This window comes from Hevea brasiliensis, chromosome 17 (genome assembly GCF_030052815.1).
Source record: "Hevea brasiliensis isolate MT/VB/25A 57/8 chromosome 17, ASM3005281v1, whole genome shotgun sequence".
Classification (NCBI taxonomy): Eukaryota; Viridiplantae; Streptophyta; class Magnoliopsida; order Malpighiales; family Euphorbiaceae; genus Hevea; species Hevea brasiliensis.
Genome location: NC_079509.1, coordinates 58,375,394 through 58,397,609, shown reverse-complemented (window position 1 = coordinate 58,397,609; position 22,216 = coordinate 58,375,394). Strand labels below are relative to the sequence as shown.

General features: G+C 31.3%; 2 protein-coding genes and 1 long non-coding RNA gene across 5 annotated transcripts; 1 reads left to right on the top strand and 2 right to left on the bottom strand.

Annotated features, from left to right (window-relative positions):
- Positions 1–486: 486 nt before the first annotated feature.
- Positions 487–2,767, bottom strand: LOC131175478 (uncharacterized). Its single transcript, XR_009145676.1, has 2 exons — positions 2,682–2,767; positions 487–791 (listed from the first exon to the last, which is right to left on the bottom strand). It is a non-coding gene; the product is annotated as an uncharacterized LOC131175478 (long non-coding RNA).
- An 86-nt stretch (positions 2,768–2,853) lies between these two features.
- On the top strand, positions 2,854–7,303 carry LOC110644212 (surfeit locus protein 1). Its single transcript, XM_021796905.2, has 6 exons — positions 2,854–3,198; positions 3,361–3,476; positions 5,020–5,258; positions 5,913–6,072; positions 6,156–6,439; positions 6,866–7,303. Exons 1-6 carry the CDS (start codon positions 3,000–3,002, stop codon positions 6,933–6,935), a joined length of 1,068 nt encoding a protein of 355 aa, XP_021652597.2. The 5' UTR covers positions 2,854–2,999; the 3' UTR covers positions 6,936–7,303.
- Positions 7,304–8,515: 1,212 nt separating this feature from the next.
- On the bottom strand, positions 8,516–20,509 carry LOC110644217 (uncharacterized). 3 transcript variants are annotated; one of them, XM_021796909.2, is made up of 11 exons: positions 19,886–20,509; positions 19,044–19,301; positions 16,235–16,477; positions 15,896–16,045; positions 14,427–15,736; positions 13,377–13,450; positions 13,180–13,261; positions 12,975–13,100; positions 12,738–12,841; positions 9,694–9,851; positions 8,516–8,998 (listed from the first exon to the last, which is right to left on the bottom strand). In XM_021796909.2, exons 1-11 carry the CDS (start codon positions 20,324–20,326, stop codon positions 8,759–8,761), a joined length of 3,186 nt encoding a protein of 1,061 aa, XP_021652601.2. In that variant the 5' UTR covers positions 20,327–20,509; the 3' UTR covers positions 8,516–8,758. The 3 variants fall into 3 exon arrangements, 2 of the variants coding, with proteins under 2 accessions (XP_021652601.2, XP_057994898.1); XR_009145392.1 differs by lacking the exon at positions 12,738–12,841 and having other exon boundaries at positions 8,853–8,998; positions 19,886–20,493; XM_058138915.1 differs by lacking the exon at positions 8,516–8,998 and having other exon boundaries at positions 9,712–9,851; positions 12,738–12,831; positions 19,886–20,493.
- Between the last annotated feature and the right edge of the window lie 1,707 nt (positions 20,510–22,216).

Genomic DNA, 22,216 nt, shown 5'->3' with positions numbered 1-22,216 from the left:
TTCAAAATCATGAATTTGGTCAGAAACACTTTTTCCATCAACCATTTAAAAATCAAGCCATTTTTCAATTGAATATCTTTTCAAATCCTTTTCTTCAGTGCCATATTTATAATCTAAAACTTCCCACATTTCAAGAGCATTTTTGGTATGACAGAAAATACGATAAATATTATCAGATAAGGCACTTAAGATTTTTCCATGAAATAAAATATCTTTATCAGTTAAATCATCCTTAGTAGTAGTAGACTGACTAGTGGATGAAACAACTGCAAAAGTTTTTTCAGTGAAAAAGGAAGACTCTCTATCCTTAAATCTAGTCAAAATCACAGAAAATAGTTCTAATTCAGTAAGCCAAAATTTCATTTATTGTTGCCAACAAAGGAAATTTTGTCCATTAAATTTTTCTGATTTGCTAGACAAAGATTTCAACACATCCATTTCAACAATCAAGCACGAACGCTTTCCTCTCAAAGATTGAAAGAAAACTTAATACTAAATTAACAATCAGATTAAATAAAAAACAGCAAATATAGACCACAAACAAACAATAAAATTCAAATGATAATAATATAAAATCAAGAGAAAAAATGATTAGAGTAGCCTGTGAATTTGTGAATTGAAGCAAGCTGAATTTTGGTGCTACCCTTTGAGAGGAAACGACCCGTCAGCACCGAGTAATCAATCAACCACGTTCCTCTCACAAGATACTTCAATCCGTTGGAGCTCTTGTGTGCAGCTAAGAGTTCCCCGAACCGATTATTCTCAATGCTCAAAATTTATTGATCGATATACTAAAAAATATCAGACAGAAAAACTACTTTTTTCGGTAGAGTAAAAAAAATTACTGAAAGATGTAATAAATAAATAAATATAGAATAAATATATAACAATCAATTCGTGAGAGATAGAAGAAAACAAGATTAAAAGTTAGATGGGATTTAGTGGAGAGTACATGATGATAATGGGTGATTCATGAACAAAAAAAATGTGTTTTTTCAATGATAAAAAAATCCCTAATTTTAATATACTAACAAGAAATATTAGACCACTATTCTTTAAAAGTAGCAAGCAAGTAACGTTAAAAAATAAAAATAAAATTAATTCCTAAAAAATAGAGAACAAACTTTACTGGGTCAAAAAGTTTTTTTTTTGAAATTTTATTTTAAATTTTAAATAAAAAATCCAACAGATAACACTTCCGGTGAACACTTAATACCTTGTTAACTTGCAATATGTTGTAAAGATTCTATTTTTCATATTAGAAGTTCTTTTATCCTTCTTTGTATCCGTGTTCTTTATATAGCCTTCAAGGAGTGGAATTGCATTTTATCACTTAAATCAATAATTCCATGCATTGATTGTGCTTCTCAAAGGGTATTAACTATCATCTTAATAATGTAGACTCTTGTTTCAAGTATTGTTTTTTTCTTTAGACTCATGCCATGCTTGGTGTGGCAATTGCCAAGTTACAGTTATATGTAGGGCTAGAAGTTTTAACAATTGAGCTTTTGGTGACTCTGCTGTTGTCTTCAGAGTGTGATCTTGCTGTGCTGAAGATTCTGAGCATCACTACTGGTATCATGCATGAAAAATATAGAAGTGAGGGTTATTAAGCTGCTGTTGGTTGCTTAAGCAGCTTGGGAGATTTTTCATCTCTTGGGAGATTTTTCATCTCTCAAATCTCTGAATTTAGGATGCAATTTATTGAAAGCATTAAGCAGCTTCACCATTGAAATGAAATGTTAGGCAAAGTTAAGTGACACTGTCTTCTTGACTAAACTTACTAAGCTAACTAAATGCTTGTGATATGTATAAATTTAATAGAAATTAATTTTTTATTTTTAATTGAAATTTTAATAATTTATTTTTTTATTAAAATTATTTCTAATATTTTTTATATAATTTGATTATTAAAATCTACAACATATAACTATAATAATCTTATTTTAATACTTTATTTTTAATCTTTATATATTCAATTTATATTTTCAATAAAATTGTATTTTTTAATCACTTTTTGTAATTTATTTTATGTAAAAAAATAAATTAATTAACATATATATAATTAAAATATATCATTATTCATAAAAATAAATAAATAAAAAAATAAATAAATATAAAAATATCATCATAATAATCCATAAATAAACAATAAAATTATACAAAAAATTAACATTAGAAATTTATCTTGATATAAATTTACAAATAATAAATGCCTTACTATTATTACTTTTTTTCTAATAGTTGGTGTTATTTTTAAATTCAATGGCTTATAAGAAATTAAAAATTAATAAAATAAAAATAATACAAAACACTTATAAATAATGATAAAAAAAATTAAAAATAAATTTAATTCAATTATTACACCATTAATTTAATTTGATATTCAAAGTTTGCCCTTAATTTTCATTATTTTTTCCTCTTTTATTTTCTCTAATTATTGTTAAATAAATAAATAAATAAAACTGTACGAGCATCTGAATGCAAAAAGCCGTAGAGAAAAAGGGCAAATTACAAGCATATTCTGCTCGATGATTAGGGTTTTGATATCGGCAACTAAAAGGACTGATTTCGCTATCAGATTTGCGAATCAGTGACGCTTTGCCTTCTTCTTTATTCTCTTTTTCTTTTACACAATCCCTAAAACAATTTCAATAAAAGCTGAAGCAAAGGGATGATACCTGCAGAATCTTTCACAGAGGCAGAGGAGCTGCTACAACCAAAAAAGGAGGGGGCTTGATAGCTTATTATATACAGGAGAGCTGGAGATGGGTTTATGCCCAAAGTAAAACCCTAGTTTTTAAATTTTCCATATTGGGTTCTGATTTGTTGAGTAAAACCCAAATTTTTGGGCTAAATTGGGCCTCCAAAGTGATATCCGAGTCCCAATTCTGTTGGAGCCCATTTTGAATTAAAACCCCATGCCATGAGATCATAAACCCTGAAAGAGCTAGTGCAATTGCTTTCTCCAGTAAGAATAATCAGATGTCCGAGTGAAGATGGCATCACTAGCTTCCACTTTCAAAGCCCTAAGAACGGTCAGTACTGGTGTTAGTGTTGGTGGTACAGGTGGAATTGGGACCATTTATTCCCTTCCAAAGCATTGGGCTCCTTTATCTTCGTTGTTTTGCAGCTCAGCCGCTGCCGTCTCCTCTTCTGTCTCCGAAACACCTTCCACTTCCTCTCCTCAACCTCAAGGTCTATCTATATGAATATATACAAATATCTTTTTCTTTTTTTCTTTTTTTTTTTTAATTTCTCGGTCAGATCATGATTTTTTTTTTTTAAATTATGAGCAAAGAAAAGGTAACTATGCGAATGTGCTAAGAAATTTCTCAATGGGGATTTTTTGTTGTATAGGAAGTGATTTGCAAGAAAAAGCGAGAGGCTTGAGATGGTCCAAATGGTTGCTATTTCTACCTGGCGCTATCACTTTTGGCCTTGGAACTTGGCAGATTTTCAGAAGGCAAGACAAGGTATTATTTCTTTCTTCCTTTTTCTATTAACACTCAATTGGATCCTTCAATCAATAATTATTGTTGCTTAGTAATTATTATTGTTGTTTAATCTCCTTGGAATCAAATTGTAATCTGTTATTCATACTCCATAGGACAATTTGAAACTCGTTCTTAGTTTTTGAATGTTCTGTAACTTAAATGGCGTTAGTTTAAGATTAAGTGGAAATAGCATGGATACTATCAAATTTGATGCAAATTTGTCCTACAATGATTTAGATTTATCCACAAAAATTCTAGTTGGAAGCTGTTTAGTCGATTGCCAACAAAATCAAAATCGATCTTAGAATCATCTTTGGTTAACAAACTCTAGTTAAGTAGTCTAAAAGCCCCAAATATGTTTGCTTGTGTTGTGTTTTGTGTGTTTCTTTCATAAGGAATCACTAAGATGAGTTCTAAGATGTCTTGATTGAAGAAAATTGCATGAAAAAAGCCTACTTTTATAAAATAGTCGAGATGTAGTTTTATAGATAATATACCCATATGGACATATTTAGTACTGTATGGGAGTTTTATAGTACCATAAAAGGTACAACACATCTGTACGGGGGGTTTCTAAGTTTCAAACGTATGTTTCGTGCAGGAAACTAAAAGATTATTTTTCCAAAAAGGTTCGATGTCTGCCGGTTGAAGGTTTTAAATATAATATTATTCATTCTAATTGATCAACCTGCATTTATATTCTCTTATTTTCATGCGATGAGAGGCATGCTTTGCGTATTTTATGATCTAGTTGGCATTTCTAATACTTGTTTGGATGATTTAATACTTGTTTGTATTTTATGATCTAGTTTGTGTATTTTAATACTTTTTCATGTAATTAAAGAGCATGATAAATATTAAAATATAAAATTGGAGTTATTGTTACCCTCTTTCATCTGTAAAAGGCTTTGTAGAACAAGGATTAAGGTAGAGTATAATGGTTGCAACTCTGCAATTGGGAAAAGAAACAATATGATGGACTATAACTGTATGTGTGTGTGTGAATTATTTGAGCATTAAAATTTCTTTTTAATCTACTTTTTAGTTGAATGTTCCTTAGTAGTAGTAGTAGTAGTAGTAGTACATTCTTTCCATCTTACATTGTGTGTGACATTTTCTTGGGAAACAAATGCATTTATAAGCTGGAAAATTCTATCACTTAAATCTCAATGACCAGATCTGTCATTTCCTTGCCTCTTTTAATTTTATTGATATATTTTAGCAACTCTTGATCAAACCATAAAATGTCACAAGTATATGCACCAAATTTTTTGAGGCTGACACCTGGTTCTTCAGGAGAACAGAAAGTTTTTCTCATACTTTTTCCAAGACTCTACCATCTGTCTTTGAAATTCTCTGTTTGGATCTTAGTTGTAAGTGCATACAAACAGCAGATATTATAGAGTCAAAGCTGTACCCCTAATCTGCTTCTCTAAATGTAGCTTTGTTAAGTAGAATCACTGGTGGCTGTTTACAGATTTATTAACTTACTGGTGCAATTGAAAATTTATTTCCCCTTTAGATCAAAATGCTGGATTATAGACAGAAGAGATTGGAAATGGAACCTATGAAGTTTAATGACATATCCACATCAAGTGAACAATTGGATACTTTGGAGTTCAGGAGAGTGGCATGCAAAGGTGTTTTTGATGAGAAAAGGTCAATCTTTGTGGGTCCACGTTCTAGAAGCATATCTGGAGTGACTGAAAGTGGCTACTATGTCATTACACCACTAATGGCAATCCCCAACAACCGTGAGAGGTAAGCATGCTGGGAATTTTTGGTGGTTGTACTGTAGCTTAGATCAATAGTGGAACAGTACATTGAGCAATTTTGCCATGGATAATCATGGAGCAAAATGATTCATTGCTTAATCATAAATACATTGATATGTTATCTGTGCTGATGTTTTTGTTTAAGAAGAATTGAAATTATCAATTATTTGACATCTGGATCTATTGAGTTTCTGTAGCTGGCATGGTCAAATTGACAAATATGGATCTTTCTGAAGTATGAAGAACTTGAACTTCTACTTCAAGAGTCAAAACAGTAAAAGATCCTGTGGCACAGTATCAATTGATCGGGTCAACATTTACTATTTTGTTGATGAAAAATTGGAATATTTTTTCCATAACGGCCCATGTTTTGGCATACAAAGGCTGCAATGGACACAAAGGGTCTTGATAATGGGAAGAAATCATAGATGAACGGTTCTTAAAGCATAGAACTGATAGGTGATAGCTATTTTGAACAAAAAAAAATTCAGGCAATACGGTGGATCAATTTGGCAACTTTTTATAATATACAGCCAAAAGATGTCCAATACTGTTTTGATAATCTTGATTTGGACTCTTAAATTGGATGATATTTTTGTACTTCTCTTGCAGCTAACAAATATTAGTAATCTTTTTTCAGTGTGCGATCACCAATTCTGGTGAATAGAGGATGGGTCCCTCGCATTTGGAAGGAAAGATCCTTAGAAATTGCACAAGATATTGGACCACCCTCATCTACCCAAGAGAGTGAACAAAGCTCATGGTGGAAGTTTTGGTCCAAGAAGCGAAAAGTTATTGAGGTGTCTCTTGTATTTCATTGGTCTTTGGTTACTGCAGGAGCATTAACTTGGAAGATAAAATGTTTAATTCTTGTAATTTGCAGGATCAAATCCCAGCTATCACTCCTGTAGAAGTTATTGGAGTGGTTCGAGGGAGTGAAAAGCCTAGCGTTTTTGTTCCAGAAAATGATCCAAGCTCTTGCCAGTGGTTCTATGTTGATGTTCATGCAATCGCCCATGCTTGTGAGCTTCCTAAGAATACTATCTATGTTGAAGACATCAATGAAAATGTTAGCCCAGCATGCCCATATCCTGTTCCAAAGGATGTCAGTTCCTTGATACGCAGTTCGGTCATGCCACAAGACCATCTAAATTATACATTGACATGGTATGCTAGTTCTGTCACTATATATCTTTTTTTACGCATTTGCCTTCTATTTTTGTCAGCAACTGCTTTGACATTATTCTATAACCTTCTTTGGCTTGTTTTATTCCTTGATGTTTACATTTTATGTTGCATAAGACTTCAAAGATTAGACAAGATTCCTGAGTTGCAGCATTCACTTTGACTTCTTAGAGCTGATCTGTGCTTAGGTTTATCTTCTTTAAGGGATGACATTTCTATTGTCATAACATATATCCCAGATATCTGAGATTAATTGACGAAGTTTGAGGCTATCATCCCTTACCCCTGATGAATTGAGAACAGAAAGAACAAGATAATCTTTTACTCAAAAGATTCAGGTGTTTTATGAAGCAACTACAATTCCTGATATTGGTTGTATATTGAACTGAAAGAAAGTTCTTTTGTTAGGTATTCTCTGTCTGCTGCTGTTACATTTATGGCTTTCAAGAGACTAAGGCCAAAAACAAGCTGGAGATAGCAAGTCTGTTGTGTAAGAAATGTACATTTTTCGATCAATATCCTATCCTAAATTTCGTGCTAGAATTTGATTGAAGAGCATGGAGCTGCTTAATACATTGATCTTCATTTATACATCCTTACCAACTGAAAGAAATTTCTTCCGTCGGGTCTTGGAAATATTTCCTGGCATTTTGCCTTTTTTTTTTTTTTTTTTTTTTTTGGTGAAAGCTGCTATCAGCTTCAGCTTCAGCTTCTTCTTCTTCATATGGGCATGAATAAGAGGATGGTAAAAAAATGTGACGAACTATCCTATATAGTTGTTGTTTGAGATCACATTAAGCATGTATTATTGTTCAATAAGTTTCATCTTCCCAAGTTTTTTCTTCATTTTGCAGTGAAACAACAAATTTTTTTGACAATATAAAAGACGTGGGTTAACTTATCCTTCACTTTTTAAGTGATTATGTTGATAGTGTTCTTTAATGTCAATTTGTATCATAAAACTTTATGAAATTTATTTTAAATATTATTAAAATCTCTGATCTATTATTATTAGTTTGCATATTAATTTATAAGTTAAATTTTATTTATTGTGCTTCACTTTTAATTTGTATCATAAAATTTTTAAATTTTAATTTAATATATAAATAATTTAATATAAAATGATAAATATTTGATAACGTAATAAAGAAAAACAAGCTATATATAATAGCATCTTTAATTAGAGTTTGAATGTTATTAAAATAAAGTAACATAATATATATTATTAAAATTTTTCTTATATTATTCTTCAAATTTTTTTCTTATATTAAATTGAAATTAAAGAAATTAAGGTAAAATGTATATACATTTTTAGATATTAATTTAAATTGGAATTAAAAATTAATATAAAGAAACATACATTAATTTTTTAAAAATAATAATTAATCAATTATAAATTTTTTTAAAAAAATTAGATTATTCCTGAATACATAGTTTTATTTTAAATAAGTAAAATATAAATAAAATTTTAAAAATGTTTTTATTGTTAATATTTTTATAAAGCTTTTGATAATATATATTAAATTAAAATTTAAAATTTTTTATAATGCAAATCACTGAAGAATGATTGTGATAATATATCTAAATTGAGAAACAATGAATAAAATTTAATTATTTATTAGCCTACAAATCATTGATAAAAGATCATAAAGATTTTAACAACATTTTAAATTTTTTTACACAGAGACACTTTAAAGTTCAAACCCTCTTCGAAAAGAACACTATTGCTTTGGATTTAATCCTTTTTTTTAAAAAAAAAAAAAAACCTTTTTTGTTAAAGAAAAAAAAAATTCAACCCATAACCAAAACTGTCTATAAACTTAATTGAAATCAGAGTCAACAATTTCAAACTGCCCCTGAACTGACTAATTTTATAGTGACATTGTAATTTCACATAAGAAGATTTCATGGAATGGCAAGCATATTATGGATTGACATATAGGTTTAATTCTTTTTTTTTTTTTTTATTTGGCTAACATGGTGATTACAATTTTGGCTTGACTCACAAGATCATCACATGCCAGACCCTCTAGCGACGCAAGATGAACAGAAACAAAATAACACCAACCAATCTTAATTTTCTTTCATGTTCTGAACTGTACAATTTGTACACAATAGAAACTTGATTACTGAAAGAATAGAGAAAAAAAAAAAATCACAAGCAAAGAAAGCTATTGAATTGCCACACTAAAGATAAATGAAACTAAATCAATTAAATCGAGAAAGGGAAGGGGGTATGAAAGCCGACACCAAAAGAATGAAATGAATATGAAACTACTAATAATACACATACGATGATTCTCACGACAAGCGTGTTATCAGCAGAGGAGACGTCTTTATCCCTGAATGAATTGCCTTCAACAATGCCACAAAATTGAATAGACTCTCTTCAGAGAACCACTTGAGCTTCCCTATCAAAGAGCTGGCTGTATTTTCCTTATCAATGGTTGCATACTCGTCAGCCTTTGACGAGAAACAGAATTTTGTTGTAGCATGCTCAAGAATTAAGGTTACACATGGACTCTCCTTGTTCTCAATGACCTGAAAGTGGAATTCTAATTTTAATTTCACATAATTGTCCAGCTTCAGTGATTCCAGCAGCAAACTAATGTGACAAATGTCAGTTAGATTAATACGTGCAGAATATATATATATATATATATATATATATATATATATAAGTACTAAGACTTCATCCGATACTTCAAACTTTAAACTCAATATTGAATTGTTATTGTAAAATTAACATTTGAAGTTCAAATTTTAAAATTTTAGCAATAGAGTGCAACTTAAATATGAAAATCTTAAATAGAATGAAAACTATTCTAATTAAATAAACTGTGGGTAAGGATGTAAAGTTCTAGAGTAACTAAGCACCTTAAATCACTAGCTAACTTCCTATTTAAATAAAATCACTGTATTAAATAGACAAAATTTGGATCAGCAATTTCCATGTTCTGGCTCACGTTTTGGATTGTGCATTCTGGAGCGCCATTCGGTTGGGGTCAACAAATTAGGTAACATTGGATGTGAGTGAGAGAGAGAACCGGAATGAAAAGGGGGAAGCACAGTATGAGGATATGGAAGTGGAAGGCAAATAAACGAACTCCCAAAATGATCAAACCTTACAAGGCATTTAATTTGCCATCTACGAGCACAAGCTAACAAGGCTTCATATAAAAGTAAGAAAATGTATAAAAATAAAATAAAAGGAAAAATAGTAAACGAAAAGTTACCAGCTCAGATACATCACTGATGCAGCAACACCAATCTAGGGAGAAATATGGGGAGGAAGATGCATCTACTGAAGGAAAGGTGAACTGCTTAAGTTCTTCAACACACACAAAAACATGTGCTCCACTTACAAACAGTGATCTTGAAAGCCATGATTCCTCTGATTTAAAAGTTTGATACATGCCACGTGTGGAAAGCACAAAGTTAGTTGGAAAAGAAAAATGAAAAGGAAGGGGGATGGGGGGGACTACACATTCACGCACATAATCAAAAATCAATGCGATGGCATGCCACAAGTGATATTGACAGCAGTATTCTTTTGTTCTCTCTGGACGTGGCAGTGATGGTTGTAATGTAAGCCACAGGCCTTTGCAAATAGAATGGGAAAGGACTGCTTCAAATCAAAATTATGCACAAGATATTCACATCATTCATCTAAGAAAACTTCGCTTAAACAAGTGAACAAATGATCAAAATTGCAGATAGTATTTTACACTGATCAAAGGGTTTACAATTACCAGCTTATACCTTACATGTCAGTGTTCCTTTCAAAAAAATTATATATCAAGCTTAATCTGATTTGTTCAAATTTGGTCCAAAAAAAATAACTTTCCATTGAATTTGTTCATTACAATAGAAATTAACATTTTGATGAAACTAAGAACATATTTTGATTGATTTTATCAAATAAAGCATGGGAGTCTATAATGTTTATTGTTTATAAATTTGTTGGAATATCATGGATACTCTAGGGTAGACCTGGCCACAACTACGGGATCATACCAGGTCAACGGTTCCAGTCCTTGAACAGGACCAGAAACAGTCTAGGGGGACCAGTTATGGTTCCCCTTCACCCAAACCGAAACCAGAATCAGCCTGTTTGAACATGCGTGAATCTTCCCGATTTAAAAGTTTTCAATTTTTTTTAATAATTTTCCTAGATTACATAGATGATTTTGGGCATCTTTAATTCTATGGCCATTATCAAATAAGGTACACAATAATTTTTATGAATATTTAAAGTTAATTAGCACATTTAGATTTTTAAGTTCAATTTGAAAATTTTAAAATTCTATTTTTTTTTAAACATTTTTCCTAAATTATGCAGATGATTTTGAACATCTTTAATTCTTGAACCATTCTCAAATAAGGCTCACAATAATTCCATGAATTTTTGAAGTTAACTAACATATTTTATATTTTTAGGTTCAATTTGAAATTTTTAAAATTATAATTTTTTAACATTTTTCCTTGATTATATAGATGATTTTGAACATCTTTAATTTTCTCAAATAAGATACACAATAATTTCTATGAATTTTTGAAATTAATTAGTTTATTTTAAATTTTTAGTTTTATTAAAGTTTAATGAATTTAAAGACATACTATTGGGAGCGTAAGGTGTAGAAATATCCAAAAACGGTTTTAATTTGTGAATTTTTATGAACTTTGTTGTTATTATTATTATTATTCGTGAATAAAATAATTTTAAAAGAATTGAGTATTTTTTCTTAAAAGAAATGAGTTTATTATGAGTTAAAATGCTGTATTGATGCATGCATGTTATATAAACATATGTTGGTGTGAAAATTAAAATTTTTATATATTTCTTAAATTATTCATGATAAATTATATGTATTTTATATTAGATGAAATCTTCTAGTGAATTTTAGTAATGGGTATTAGGAAAAAAAATTTGAAAAGTTCATGGATATTATGAGAATTGGGAAGTTAGAATGAGCGTGTGTGTGTGTGTGCGTATAATTGGGGAGTTAAAATAAATTGTTGAGTTTAGTGATTCCTAAATGGTAATTGTATATTTTATTATTGCCGACTAAAATTGATTGTGATATTGAAATGAAACTAAGGAGATTATATTTTTACTTTCATGTTAATTAAGAAATTATATAACTAAATTATATATAATATATATGTTTTAGCAATTTTTTCTACTTTTATTAGTAGACTTTACTGTAACAATTTATATATCAATAAAAATTAATGTTCATCTTTTATTTGTAATTTTGTTAAATTCAAATTTTTTTAAGAATGTTGATTCAGATTTCATGCCGAATCGGAACCAAAACTGGACTGAGGCCCACTGGAACTGGAACCATGAACGAACCGGAACCGCTTCGAACCAGCTACTCAATGGCCAGTTACAATTCAAGCCCACCAAGGGCAAGGAACTGGACCAGGACCAGCCTTTGGCCGGGTCTACTCTAGGGTGAGTTAAATGCATTCAGCCTTCCCCTTGAATAACAAGGAGTCTATTTCCATAATCTGAAACAGTGAACTCCAAGTAAAAAATAAAAAACACCCTTAAGATTTCACCTAGGATACCTTAAGTACTAAAAAAAATCCCTCTTTTGGTGTGAAAAGCTCCAGACCTTAAGCCACTTTTAGTTATAGCATAGAATATCCACAGTGGGTCTGAAAAAATCAGATCCATTCTATAGATTGCAAAAAATGTTCAAAAACTCATAATTATGGGCATATGCATGAAAAGAAACTGCATACATAAAGGTTGCCATGATTACATCCATCACCAGGAACTCATTAAATGCTAGTTTTGTTAATGACAATGTTGGATTGTATGTCGCCACCACACTGAACACATGCCTAATACCAGATAATCAATTACATCTACTTTTTTAAGTTCTACAGTTTATCTCCTAAATTTTTCTCCTTCAGGCCAAAATAATTAAACTCATGGATTTGACGCGTAGGTCACTAGTATGATTTTTGGCATATAGAAATAAACCAGAAAAGCATCAATCAGCCTGACGAATAATGAATCCCACGAAGTATTAAACAGTTAGAGAAACTTGTAAACAGAGTTGATCAACATGCACCATATAAAACATCCAACATTGGTATGTTACTTTTTTATTCCCAAATTGTGATCTGTTATGAGTTACTTTTAACTCTGACATGCATAAATGTTAGGTCTGATATATAAATAACCACAAGTCCACAACTAGTGGGCCATTTAGTAAATTTTAAGACATAATTAAATCAACACAAATTATATTGATAAGTATACCTTCATCTTTGTGCCTAAAAAGCACCATAGCATATTGGAATATGCTTATTTTTGAACCTCCGCATATTTGTTTCTCAAACAACTCAACCTGAACCTGCTCCAAACTGCCATATAAATTCCCAAAACCCCAGTCTATCATATACAGATGCTTTTAAATATAAAAAATGGATTTAATTCAAAGCAAAATCAACCACATTATAATTAAAGTTTATATTTAAAGAGCATAAGATAGATTACCTTCTTAATATGCATTTATCATTCATTGCAAATGGACCAAAAATTTGTAACGTGCAAAGTAATTGCTTTGATTTCTCAATGCTCCTTGTTAGAAACAGGTAGGTTGCTCCCCTCTCAATGTACACCCTATCCAACAAAAGATTGCCAAACAGTTTTACAAAAATGTCCAGTAAAATAATTGCAGACAATACCAGAAATCACTAACCTCATGACCTGAAGTCCTACACCAACCAAAACTTCTTTAACATCTTCAACCTTGTGCCAACCCAGCAAACTCAAAATATTTCCTGCAAAATTTCCAAACTCACAAAGTTGAAACCAGGGTAATTAAATTTCCTCATAACCATCAGAAGACAGTGAATGAGAAGTAGGTCTCCTCAAAATGACTTGATAACAACTAACCTGACCCATCAAATGCTACACCAACTAGTAGTACATACAACTTGTTTGCACTGCTCAGCAATAAAGCTACTTCTCTGCATGCAACAAAAAAAGGAATTTGGAATACAAATGCAGAAAGTTGCAATACAACTGTTAGTGTTAAATATCAAAATCAAACATCGAAATTGTTTTGTTTTACATAGAGAACCAATGGACAAATAAAACAATTGAATCAGAAATAGCCCAATTCAATGAACAGAAAAATAATAACAAAAGGGCTGCAAACTGCACATAAAAACCTCTTTAAGGCCATGGTTGTACCACAAAATGAGTATACAAAGCCCAAGCTTGGAAGGTGCAATCTAGATAAATGCATAGGTGAAAATACAGCTCTTACTTGCAACTTAGTTACTGTATTAACTGATTGTTAATGAAGTTAAAATAAGGTATAAAGCACCCCTTTAGTGATGCGGATGGTATCACTATAAACTAGACGGTAAAACAGGCACCAGAAACATGCAACCTTTGTCAATTTTACCATTGTCTGGTCCTATCTTCTGCTTTATTCATTCAAACTAGTGGCAGTTGTGAAATGACTCTTTTAACATATCAACATTACTACTGAATTATAAGCTCAATCAGATAAAAGCAAAAGAAATGTATTATCATCAACAACAAAATGGAAAATGAAGACAATAATATAAATATACCTTTACAACAACTTGCTTAATTTAGAGCTTCTAGAGCAGATAACAAATCAATGACGAACACAGAAGAAAGTAAATGCACTTGCCAATTACTATTTACCAAGCATGCATCAGATATTTAGGATGGTCCAAATAAGACTAACCCATCAAATTCAGAAAACTCAAGTATAGAGATGAAAATCAATACCAATTTTAGTTGAGAAAAACTTAGAAAATACGGGTGAAAGAGAGGGTGCAAGTGACAACATACCAACTCCAATATTATAACTAGTATAGAATTAAGGAGAATGACTATGTTTAAAAGTTAAAAGAAAAAGGAGAAAATATACATTCATTCATTTTCATGTGATTAGAGTATATTTACCTTTCTCTGTACAAGGATTCCGGCTCAATTACACAATCACAATGCAGATAATGCCTACAGGTCTCATTAATTCTGGAATCTGCAACATTTGCATTAAAATACTTCTCAATAAAATCATCGGAAACTCTACCAATATTTGCAACTGCTGGAGTTTTAATTGCATTTTTCTGCAACTTTTTCTTATCAATAATGTCATGAGAATTGCTGGTATCAACAATTTGCTTCCTTTGCTCATCTTCATCAGTTTCATAAGTATCCTTTTCAACACTTGGTCTTTCTGATGTCCCTGTCTTGTCAACCCCATTCTCTGATAGTGAAATAATTCTTCTTCTCAGTTTCCTTTTACTTTTTGTCTTCTCCACCCAATCCGCCTCTTCATCAGCAAATTGAGCAATTTCACCACCACTAGGAACAGCAGGAAAATCAAGTCCATTTGAATTTAAAAACCTTTCATTATCCCTTAAATGATGAATTCCATATTTCTGATCATAAAGATTTTCATCATAGAGATTTGAAGATGAGTGCACTCCAATACTAAAATTCAAGTATTCTTCATTCTGTGATCGATCTTCATGTACTACATGCCCATAATCACATATATCATCTTCACTGTAGCTGGTATCACTATCAGAAGAAGCCACTGAATAGGACTCAGCAGATAGCTGCAAAATTTCTTCCACTAAATTGTGACGCCGATGCAGAATGTCCACCTGATAATGGGGAGGGGACCCAGGATGAGCAGAGGAGGAATGAGACTCTGTTGTATCATCTATGGCAGTCAATGGTGATAATCTGCCATTTTTAATAACTCTATGGTCTCCTTGTATGATTAAACCTTCATGTGAATCAGATATTTTATACTTCTGTCTTGGTCCTACCATGCCTGGTAAAGGCATATCCACAAAGGAAGCATCAGATTCCAAGCCATTTGTACTACTTTCATTTCCTGAGGCATGAAAAGAATTCAAGGCATATCTTGAACTTTCACCATGATGCTTCTGGTTCATCTTATTTTTCAGGTGATTTTCCTTCATATGATACAATGTGGCCCTGCCATGCGTACCCCCATCCACAGAATTCTCAGATTCATGATCCATCCACTCTTTAAATTCCCGCAACCAAAGAGTAGAATCCTCTCTCTTCATGAGTTCAACTCTGTTAATCAAATCAACTATTTCAGCTTCATCATCAGACAAGACGTTCTCCTCTTTGCTTTGAATATCATTATCACATGATGGTGACTCCTGGTCAGAAGAAAAGTATATGCTCTCGTCTTCACTTTCAATCGCAGCAAGTCGAGATACTTTTCTCTGCAAGGGATGTCGCAACCATATAGATAAATAGCAACATTGGAATTGACCAAAACAAAGATATGCACAGTATTTAACAGTGGGGTCAAACTATGCCATTAGAAATTGAGAACCAAAAAGTATATTCCCCGAAATCTGAACTCTGGTAAAATCACCTACCCTTTTTCTGATGATGTTACCCTCTCCTTCAGCATCATCTTTTGCAGGAGAATAAAATCCATAGCTGGAAGGTCGCTTCTGCCTGCTGGCAATTATAATTTGCCTCTTCCAAAACTCTCTTGTGCTGATTTCTTTGTCATCCAACTTCAACTAAGAAGCCACATAACAGGAAATGGTAGAGAAAGTTGTAGGTTTAGTAGGAATGTAGAATTTATAATCAAGTAACATAATGCACCATTCAGATACCATACTCTAATTGACAAGAAATAACAACTCTCCGAGTCTGAGTAGAATCCTACAAGTTCAAACGAAGAATTAATAATAGAGGCCATCACTTACTGTATCTATATAAGCAAAATAGCTGAATACTTGTGCACGATACCATCTGGCACAACACAATGGATTTCCTTCCAACCACAAATTCTGTAGAGATGGGAGGCTTGCAAGGAACTCAAGCTCCGAAAAATTGGAAATAATATTGTAGGAAACATCAAGCCCTTCGAGTGACTTCAAATTTCCAAGCCCATGTAATGTAGTTAGAGCATTGTTCCTCAAAACAAGTTTAACAATAAGACAGGAGACCTGCATAGTCCAACAACATTGGCGTATGGGTCCAGAGCTAACTCCTAAAATCAAAATTGATGGCGGAATGAAAAAAATTTCAGATTCAAACTAGAGAACATGTCACTCTACTATTAATTTATTCAAGCAATTATCTAGCAAGTGAATCTTTAAGCAAGTTTCATGATAGGATCAATCAGTTGAAGACTGTCAATTTAGGTTCCCAAATTACAGCAATTGAATATAGGAGTTACGTATTTCAAAAACACAGCTATGAAAGCTTAATATTTGATGCATCTGATACAACAATTCACTATCAACTTCACTTGGTGTCTTACTGTCTTCACCTCTGCTTAGAAGTGTAAGGCACGAGTTAGCATAACCTAGAAGTAGTGTCTATCATACATCTCTTTACAAACAAGTAATATATGTGGATAAAGAGAAAAGAAAATCAGGGGAACTCTCCATGTGAGAAAATATCAACATGAACATTTTGGGTCTGACCTAGTTGGTAGTCTAACAGAAGAAAACAAGTCAACAAATAAGATTTATGCACGAAATTCTCAAAGTATCCTTTTGGGTAACCCGATTTTGCTTCCTTAACGGCTTAACCATTTCAAGCCATTGAGTACCTGCTACTATGAAATAAAAACCATGTGGTAGCAGTAAGAAGTTGGAATTAGAGTAGCATAGCCATCAAAATAGATAATTCCACAAGTGTTAGCATGCGAGTGTGTTACTTGGCTATGCGATAAATTTGAACAATAAAGATAATTTGTTCAAAAGTCAAACTTGGCTATGACTCGACTTGTTCCAAATTCCAATCAAGTTGGGATCAGTTATATGTACCCCTGTTGTGCTCATTTTAGAGCTACATAAAAGATTTGTACTTTGGCTGGTCCTAAGCTAAAATGAGCACAGTTGTACTAGATGGCAAGCAATATAAAATTTAGTCACATTCTTGTGGCATGGATCCTTGTTGATCTCAACTACTTATTAAACTTTCATATCTCGGCTCAGTCCTTCAAGTAGATAGGACATGTGAGGAGGATATTAGTCATAGGATTAAAGCCGGATGGTTGAAGTGGAGACGCGCCATAGGAGTTTTATGTGATCGCAAGATTCCCAATAAGTTGAAAGGAAAATTTTACCGTACAGCCATACGACCAACCATGTTATATGGTAGTGAGTGTTGGACACTGAAAGAGTCGTATGTGTCTAAAATAAGAGTTGCGGAGATGAGAATGTTAAGGTGGATGAGTAGACATACTAGACTAGATAAAGTCCGTAATGAGAGTATTAGAGAAAAGGTAGGAGTGATACCAATTGAGGATAAGTTGAGAGAGGGGAGATTGAGGCTGTTTGGTCATATGAAGCGTAGACATACGGAGGCTCTAGTTAGACAAGTAGAGCACATTAGGGTAGAGGATAGAAAAAAAGAAGGGGTAGACCTAAACTGACTTGGAGGAGAGTAATATAACATGACCTAAAAGTATTACAGGTTTCCGAGGATTTAACTCAAAATCGTTTAGAGTGGAGAAAGAGAATCCATATAGCCGACCCCAAATTTTTGGGATAAAGGCTTAATTGAGTTGAGTTGACTCTTTTTGAAACTTTCAAAGTCTTCCACTGATTCAAAAATGCCTTCAAAATGTCCAAGACTCCAAGTGTTATACCCATATCCAAGTATTCATATATGACACAAGTACTATAAGATAAAGTAAAGAATTGAAATGGATGTCAAATGAATCTCTCATAGCATTCTTTACAACCAGGAAGACTTAAAGAAACTGTGAAGCTTCCTCATTTATTTAATTCAATTTTTCTTGTATTCCTAGGACTGCAGAATCACCTATATCCTAAGTCCTAACAATTTCCTCCTCTGTGATTTCTAACCAAGCCAGTGCCATACCAACTACCAAGATTCACTGATCTGCTATCGAAATTTGCATAACAAGCCAACATGCCCTTATAAGTTGTGAAATATGCTTGCCAACCTAGGTTGTGACTTATGTCACCTCTCATATGCACTCACTCGCTCTGCAATATGCTGTACACCATTGAACATCAAAACACTGCTAAGCTATTCTTTGAAGATTAGTTCCCTAGCTATATATATATATATATATATATATATATATATATATATAAACAATTTACAATCATGCCATCTAATGAGAAAAAATAGCTTAACTAACCCCTTTATGTTAATGTTCCATCAAATTAGCCACAGTGGATTTAACAGTGTTGGAGCGCACTGCCCGCTAAAGCTATAAACACCTTAGCGAATCAAGTTCAATATGTTTAGAACATCTATTTTCCTCTTCATGGCATAAATCAGTAATCTTTACTCTTAGCAGATGGAGTGGCTAAAGTCTCAAGATAGACACTAGGATGCTTATCCCATATCATATCAAAACATTTAACAGAAGATATAAATAAATACAGCTGCAACCTGAAAAACAAAATCTAGCAAATAACAAACTGGAAATGTACTTTGTAATAAACACATAAACCATAGAGATTTCAAAGCAGCCAAATCATTCAGGTAAATCTACTAGTTAAAGAATAACTTCACTGATTCTACCTCACTAAAGGGTGTAATTGTTCTCAAATGATTGAACCCAAGGTCCAGATGCTTCAATTTGGTGCATTTCCGCAGATTATCCACCTTTGCAAACTTATTTCTACTCAAATCAAGAGTTTCAACCACAGGAAGAAGTTGCAAAGACTCATCCATCAGAACCAATCGATTAAATGCGCATGATACAAAGGACAACCGGTTCCATTGTGGAGAGTCCTTTATCTCAGCAATCCTACTTGCAAACACATGACGTAGAGCATCCTAAATTTTTCAAAAGCAGAGAAAGACAACAAAAGTAGAGAAAAGAAAAGTGTCAATCACTAGTTTGAACATGAAAGTCAGCAAAAAACAGAAGGTACTCAATATAAAATAAAATAATTTAAGGAAGTATTACCAAGAAAGCAATAACCAACATGAAAGAACAAACTAATCAGCAAGAAATTACAGACTACTGTTTGGTTGATCAGTAAAAAGAATAACGTGATGCATACTATGTTTCATTAATTATTATTATTATTGTGAAAATTGCCTCCTTCAACTCTCATTAAACAAATGCCCACGGTCAGTACTGAAACAAAACAATATCAAGCAATACAATCTAATTTTGGGGTTTGCTATAATTGAACCCCAATTCCCATTACAGCCCAATCAAAACATTACCAAGCCTCCTCTTCAACCAAGCACAAATATATAAACACATATCTTTCCTTCTTTTATCCCCTCTCAATCGCTTTTATTTCCATTTATTCCAGTCTTTCGTTTACATCAAGAAAAGCCAAATATTTCAATATCCCATCGTCTTGCATTTCAACTAAAATAGAAAATTATTGCGAGAAAAAACTCACAGTTGAATTGTGACAAATGATCTTCTCCAAAGTATGTCTCAACTCAAGCAAACCTCTAGCCGCGGAAGTCGACAAATCACACCCCCTAAGCTCCAACACCTTCAATCTCCCAAAAGGAAGCAAAGAAAGCGGCGTAGGATCACGAACAGGAGGAGGCAAAACAGAAACAACCTGAAGCGACGTAAGCAACCTAAGAATACGACGGAGCTGTTCAAGTGCACGGTGATCTCCAAGGTCAGAAACGTAAGCGCGAAGATAGTCAACAGGCGCACCAGAAAGAAGATTCTCGAGCTCGTGAAGTGCCTCGAGCCTGGATTGCACGTAGTGAAGACCAGCAGGATTAAGCTTAAGAACTAAGGAGCCCTCGATCAAAGGGCCCGCTTGGTGTTCGACGAAATGGACGAGCTTCTCAAGGTATCGATCTCCGGTAACAATCGCCATGGAGGAGAGCGATCTGTGAAGTAGAAATTAGAGACATAAGAGAGAAGGAGAAGGGTTTAGAGGGAGAAGGGAGGCTTGGGAGGGATTGGAGAGAAGAAAGAAATGGCCATGGCACTCGGCAGGCTTATGGCTAAGAGACAGATGGGACGGTGATTAGCTGTAGGTGTAAAGTAATGATTGGGTTACAGTTTGGAATTTGGTTTATTATTATTATTATTATTTTTTTGAACTGCTTATTATTATTATTATTATTATTATTTAGTATGCCTATTTTAAGCTTTGCCATATAATGAACGTTTGTCTAAAAATAAATTTATTAAATACTCTTCCATTTATTTCTGGTGTTTTAAAAAAAATTATTTTATCTTATTTTATATGTCATTTTAAAAAATTAAAAAATATTAATTATTTTTTATTTTTATTTTTAATTTATTTATTTTTCTTATCAATTTTGTATATTTCAAAAATATTACAAAAGTAATTTCATTCCATTATTAACTTTGTTTTATAAAAATAAGGTCATCTAATTATCTTTTTAATTTTTATGTAAAAATAATAAGATTATTTAAAATTTGACGGAAAGAGTGTTAAATTAAATATTTAAATTTATATATTTATATATTTTAATAAATTTTATATAAATTTTAAAAAATAAGATCAATTCCTCTCTAGTATCTTTTAGGATGTTCAATTTAGTCACGATTCAATTTAATATTTTATTTTTAATTTATATTTAAATTAACCCAATTAATATATATGCAACATTTTGTAATATTTTTTTATTTTTTAATATTAAAATGTTATTTTTTATAATTAATTAAATTAAATATAAAAAATATTATTTTCATTATTTAATGCTGTTAATTAAAATGAAAGTATAAAAAAATATCAATTTTTATATTTTTATTAATTAATTAAAAATAAATTAATTAAACTGAAAAATAATAAAAAAATATTTTTATTTTCATATAATTAATTAAAATTAAAAATTATAATTATAATTAATTTTAAATATTTAAAATAAAAAATATTATTTTATATTTAATTATTTTATATTTTCATTTTCTTAATTAAAATTAAAAAAATTATAATCAAACAAAATTAAAAATATAAAATATTATTTTTCCATATTATTAATTAATATTAAAAAGTTAAATATAAAAAATTAACTAATTATAATTATTTAATTAACATTAAAAAATATTAACTAAGTAATTAATATTAAAAATATTTTAAAAAAAAGGTAACTCACACACAAAATGGTGAGTGAGTTACAATTGGGTTAAATTAGACATAAACTAAAATTAAAAGAATAAAATTGAATCAAAAATTAAAAATGAGCTAAATTAGACATTTTTAAAATGTACTGAGAGTAAATTGAGCTTATTTTCATAAATTTTTATAAAATTAATTTCGATTATGATTTGAATTCAAGATATTATAATTTTGGTGATGACCATAATACTATTGAGTTAAATTTTATTAATAATTTCAATACAAATATTTAATCTTACATTGAATGCATTTTTTAAGGTGCGGTTATTATAAATTTGAATTTATATGAGAATAAGTTTTACAACTATGAGATTAAATATTTTTATCTAAATTCGTGTAATTTTTATATACATTTTAATTAATTCTAAACAGATCTTAATATAAATATGAAAATATTTATCTTAACCTATAAATTAGTCAAACTAGTTTATAAATTAAGATTTTAAACTCATATGTTTATTTAATATATATAAATTTTATAAAATTAAGTGAATCAATTGAGCACATTTAAATGCTTAAAAAAAAAATTTATAACTCAGCCCTGCTAGCCCAATTAAGATAAAATACAAAAATTAAAAAGATTAAATGCAATCATAAAAAAAAAAAGATTTAGTT

Excerpts from the sequence above, each read along its gene's own strand:
- LOC110644212 (XM_021796905.2), top strand. The coding sequence starts at position 3,000 with ATGGCATCACTAGCTTCCACTTTCAAAGCCCTAAGAACGGTCAGTACT. Across the intron at positions 3,199-3,360 it reads TTCCTCTCCTCAACCTCAAG|GAAGTGATTTGCAAGAAAAA; the intron begins GTCTATCTATAT and ends TTTGTTGTATAG. Across the intron at positions 6,440-6,865 it reads CTAAATTATACATTGACATG|GTATTCTCTGTCTGCTGCTG; the intron begins GTATGCTAGTTC and ends TTCTTTTGTTAG.
- LOC110644217 (XM_021796909.2), bottom strand. The coding sequence starts at position 20,326 with ATGGCGATTGTTACCGGAGATCGATACCTTGAGAAGCTCGTCCATTTC. Across the intron at positions 16,478-19,043 it reads CAATTACACCCTTTAGTGAG|GTCTCCTGTCTTATTGTTAA; the intron begins GTAGAATCAGTG and ends TGGACTATGCAG. Across the intron at positions 8,999-9,693 it reads TCAGTGATGTATCTGAGCTG|GTCATTGAGAACAAGGAGAG; the intron begins GTAACTTTTCGT and ends TTCCACTTTCAG.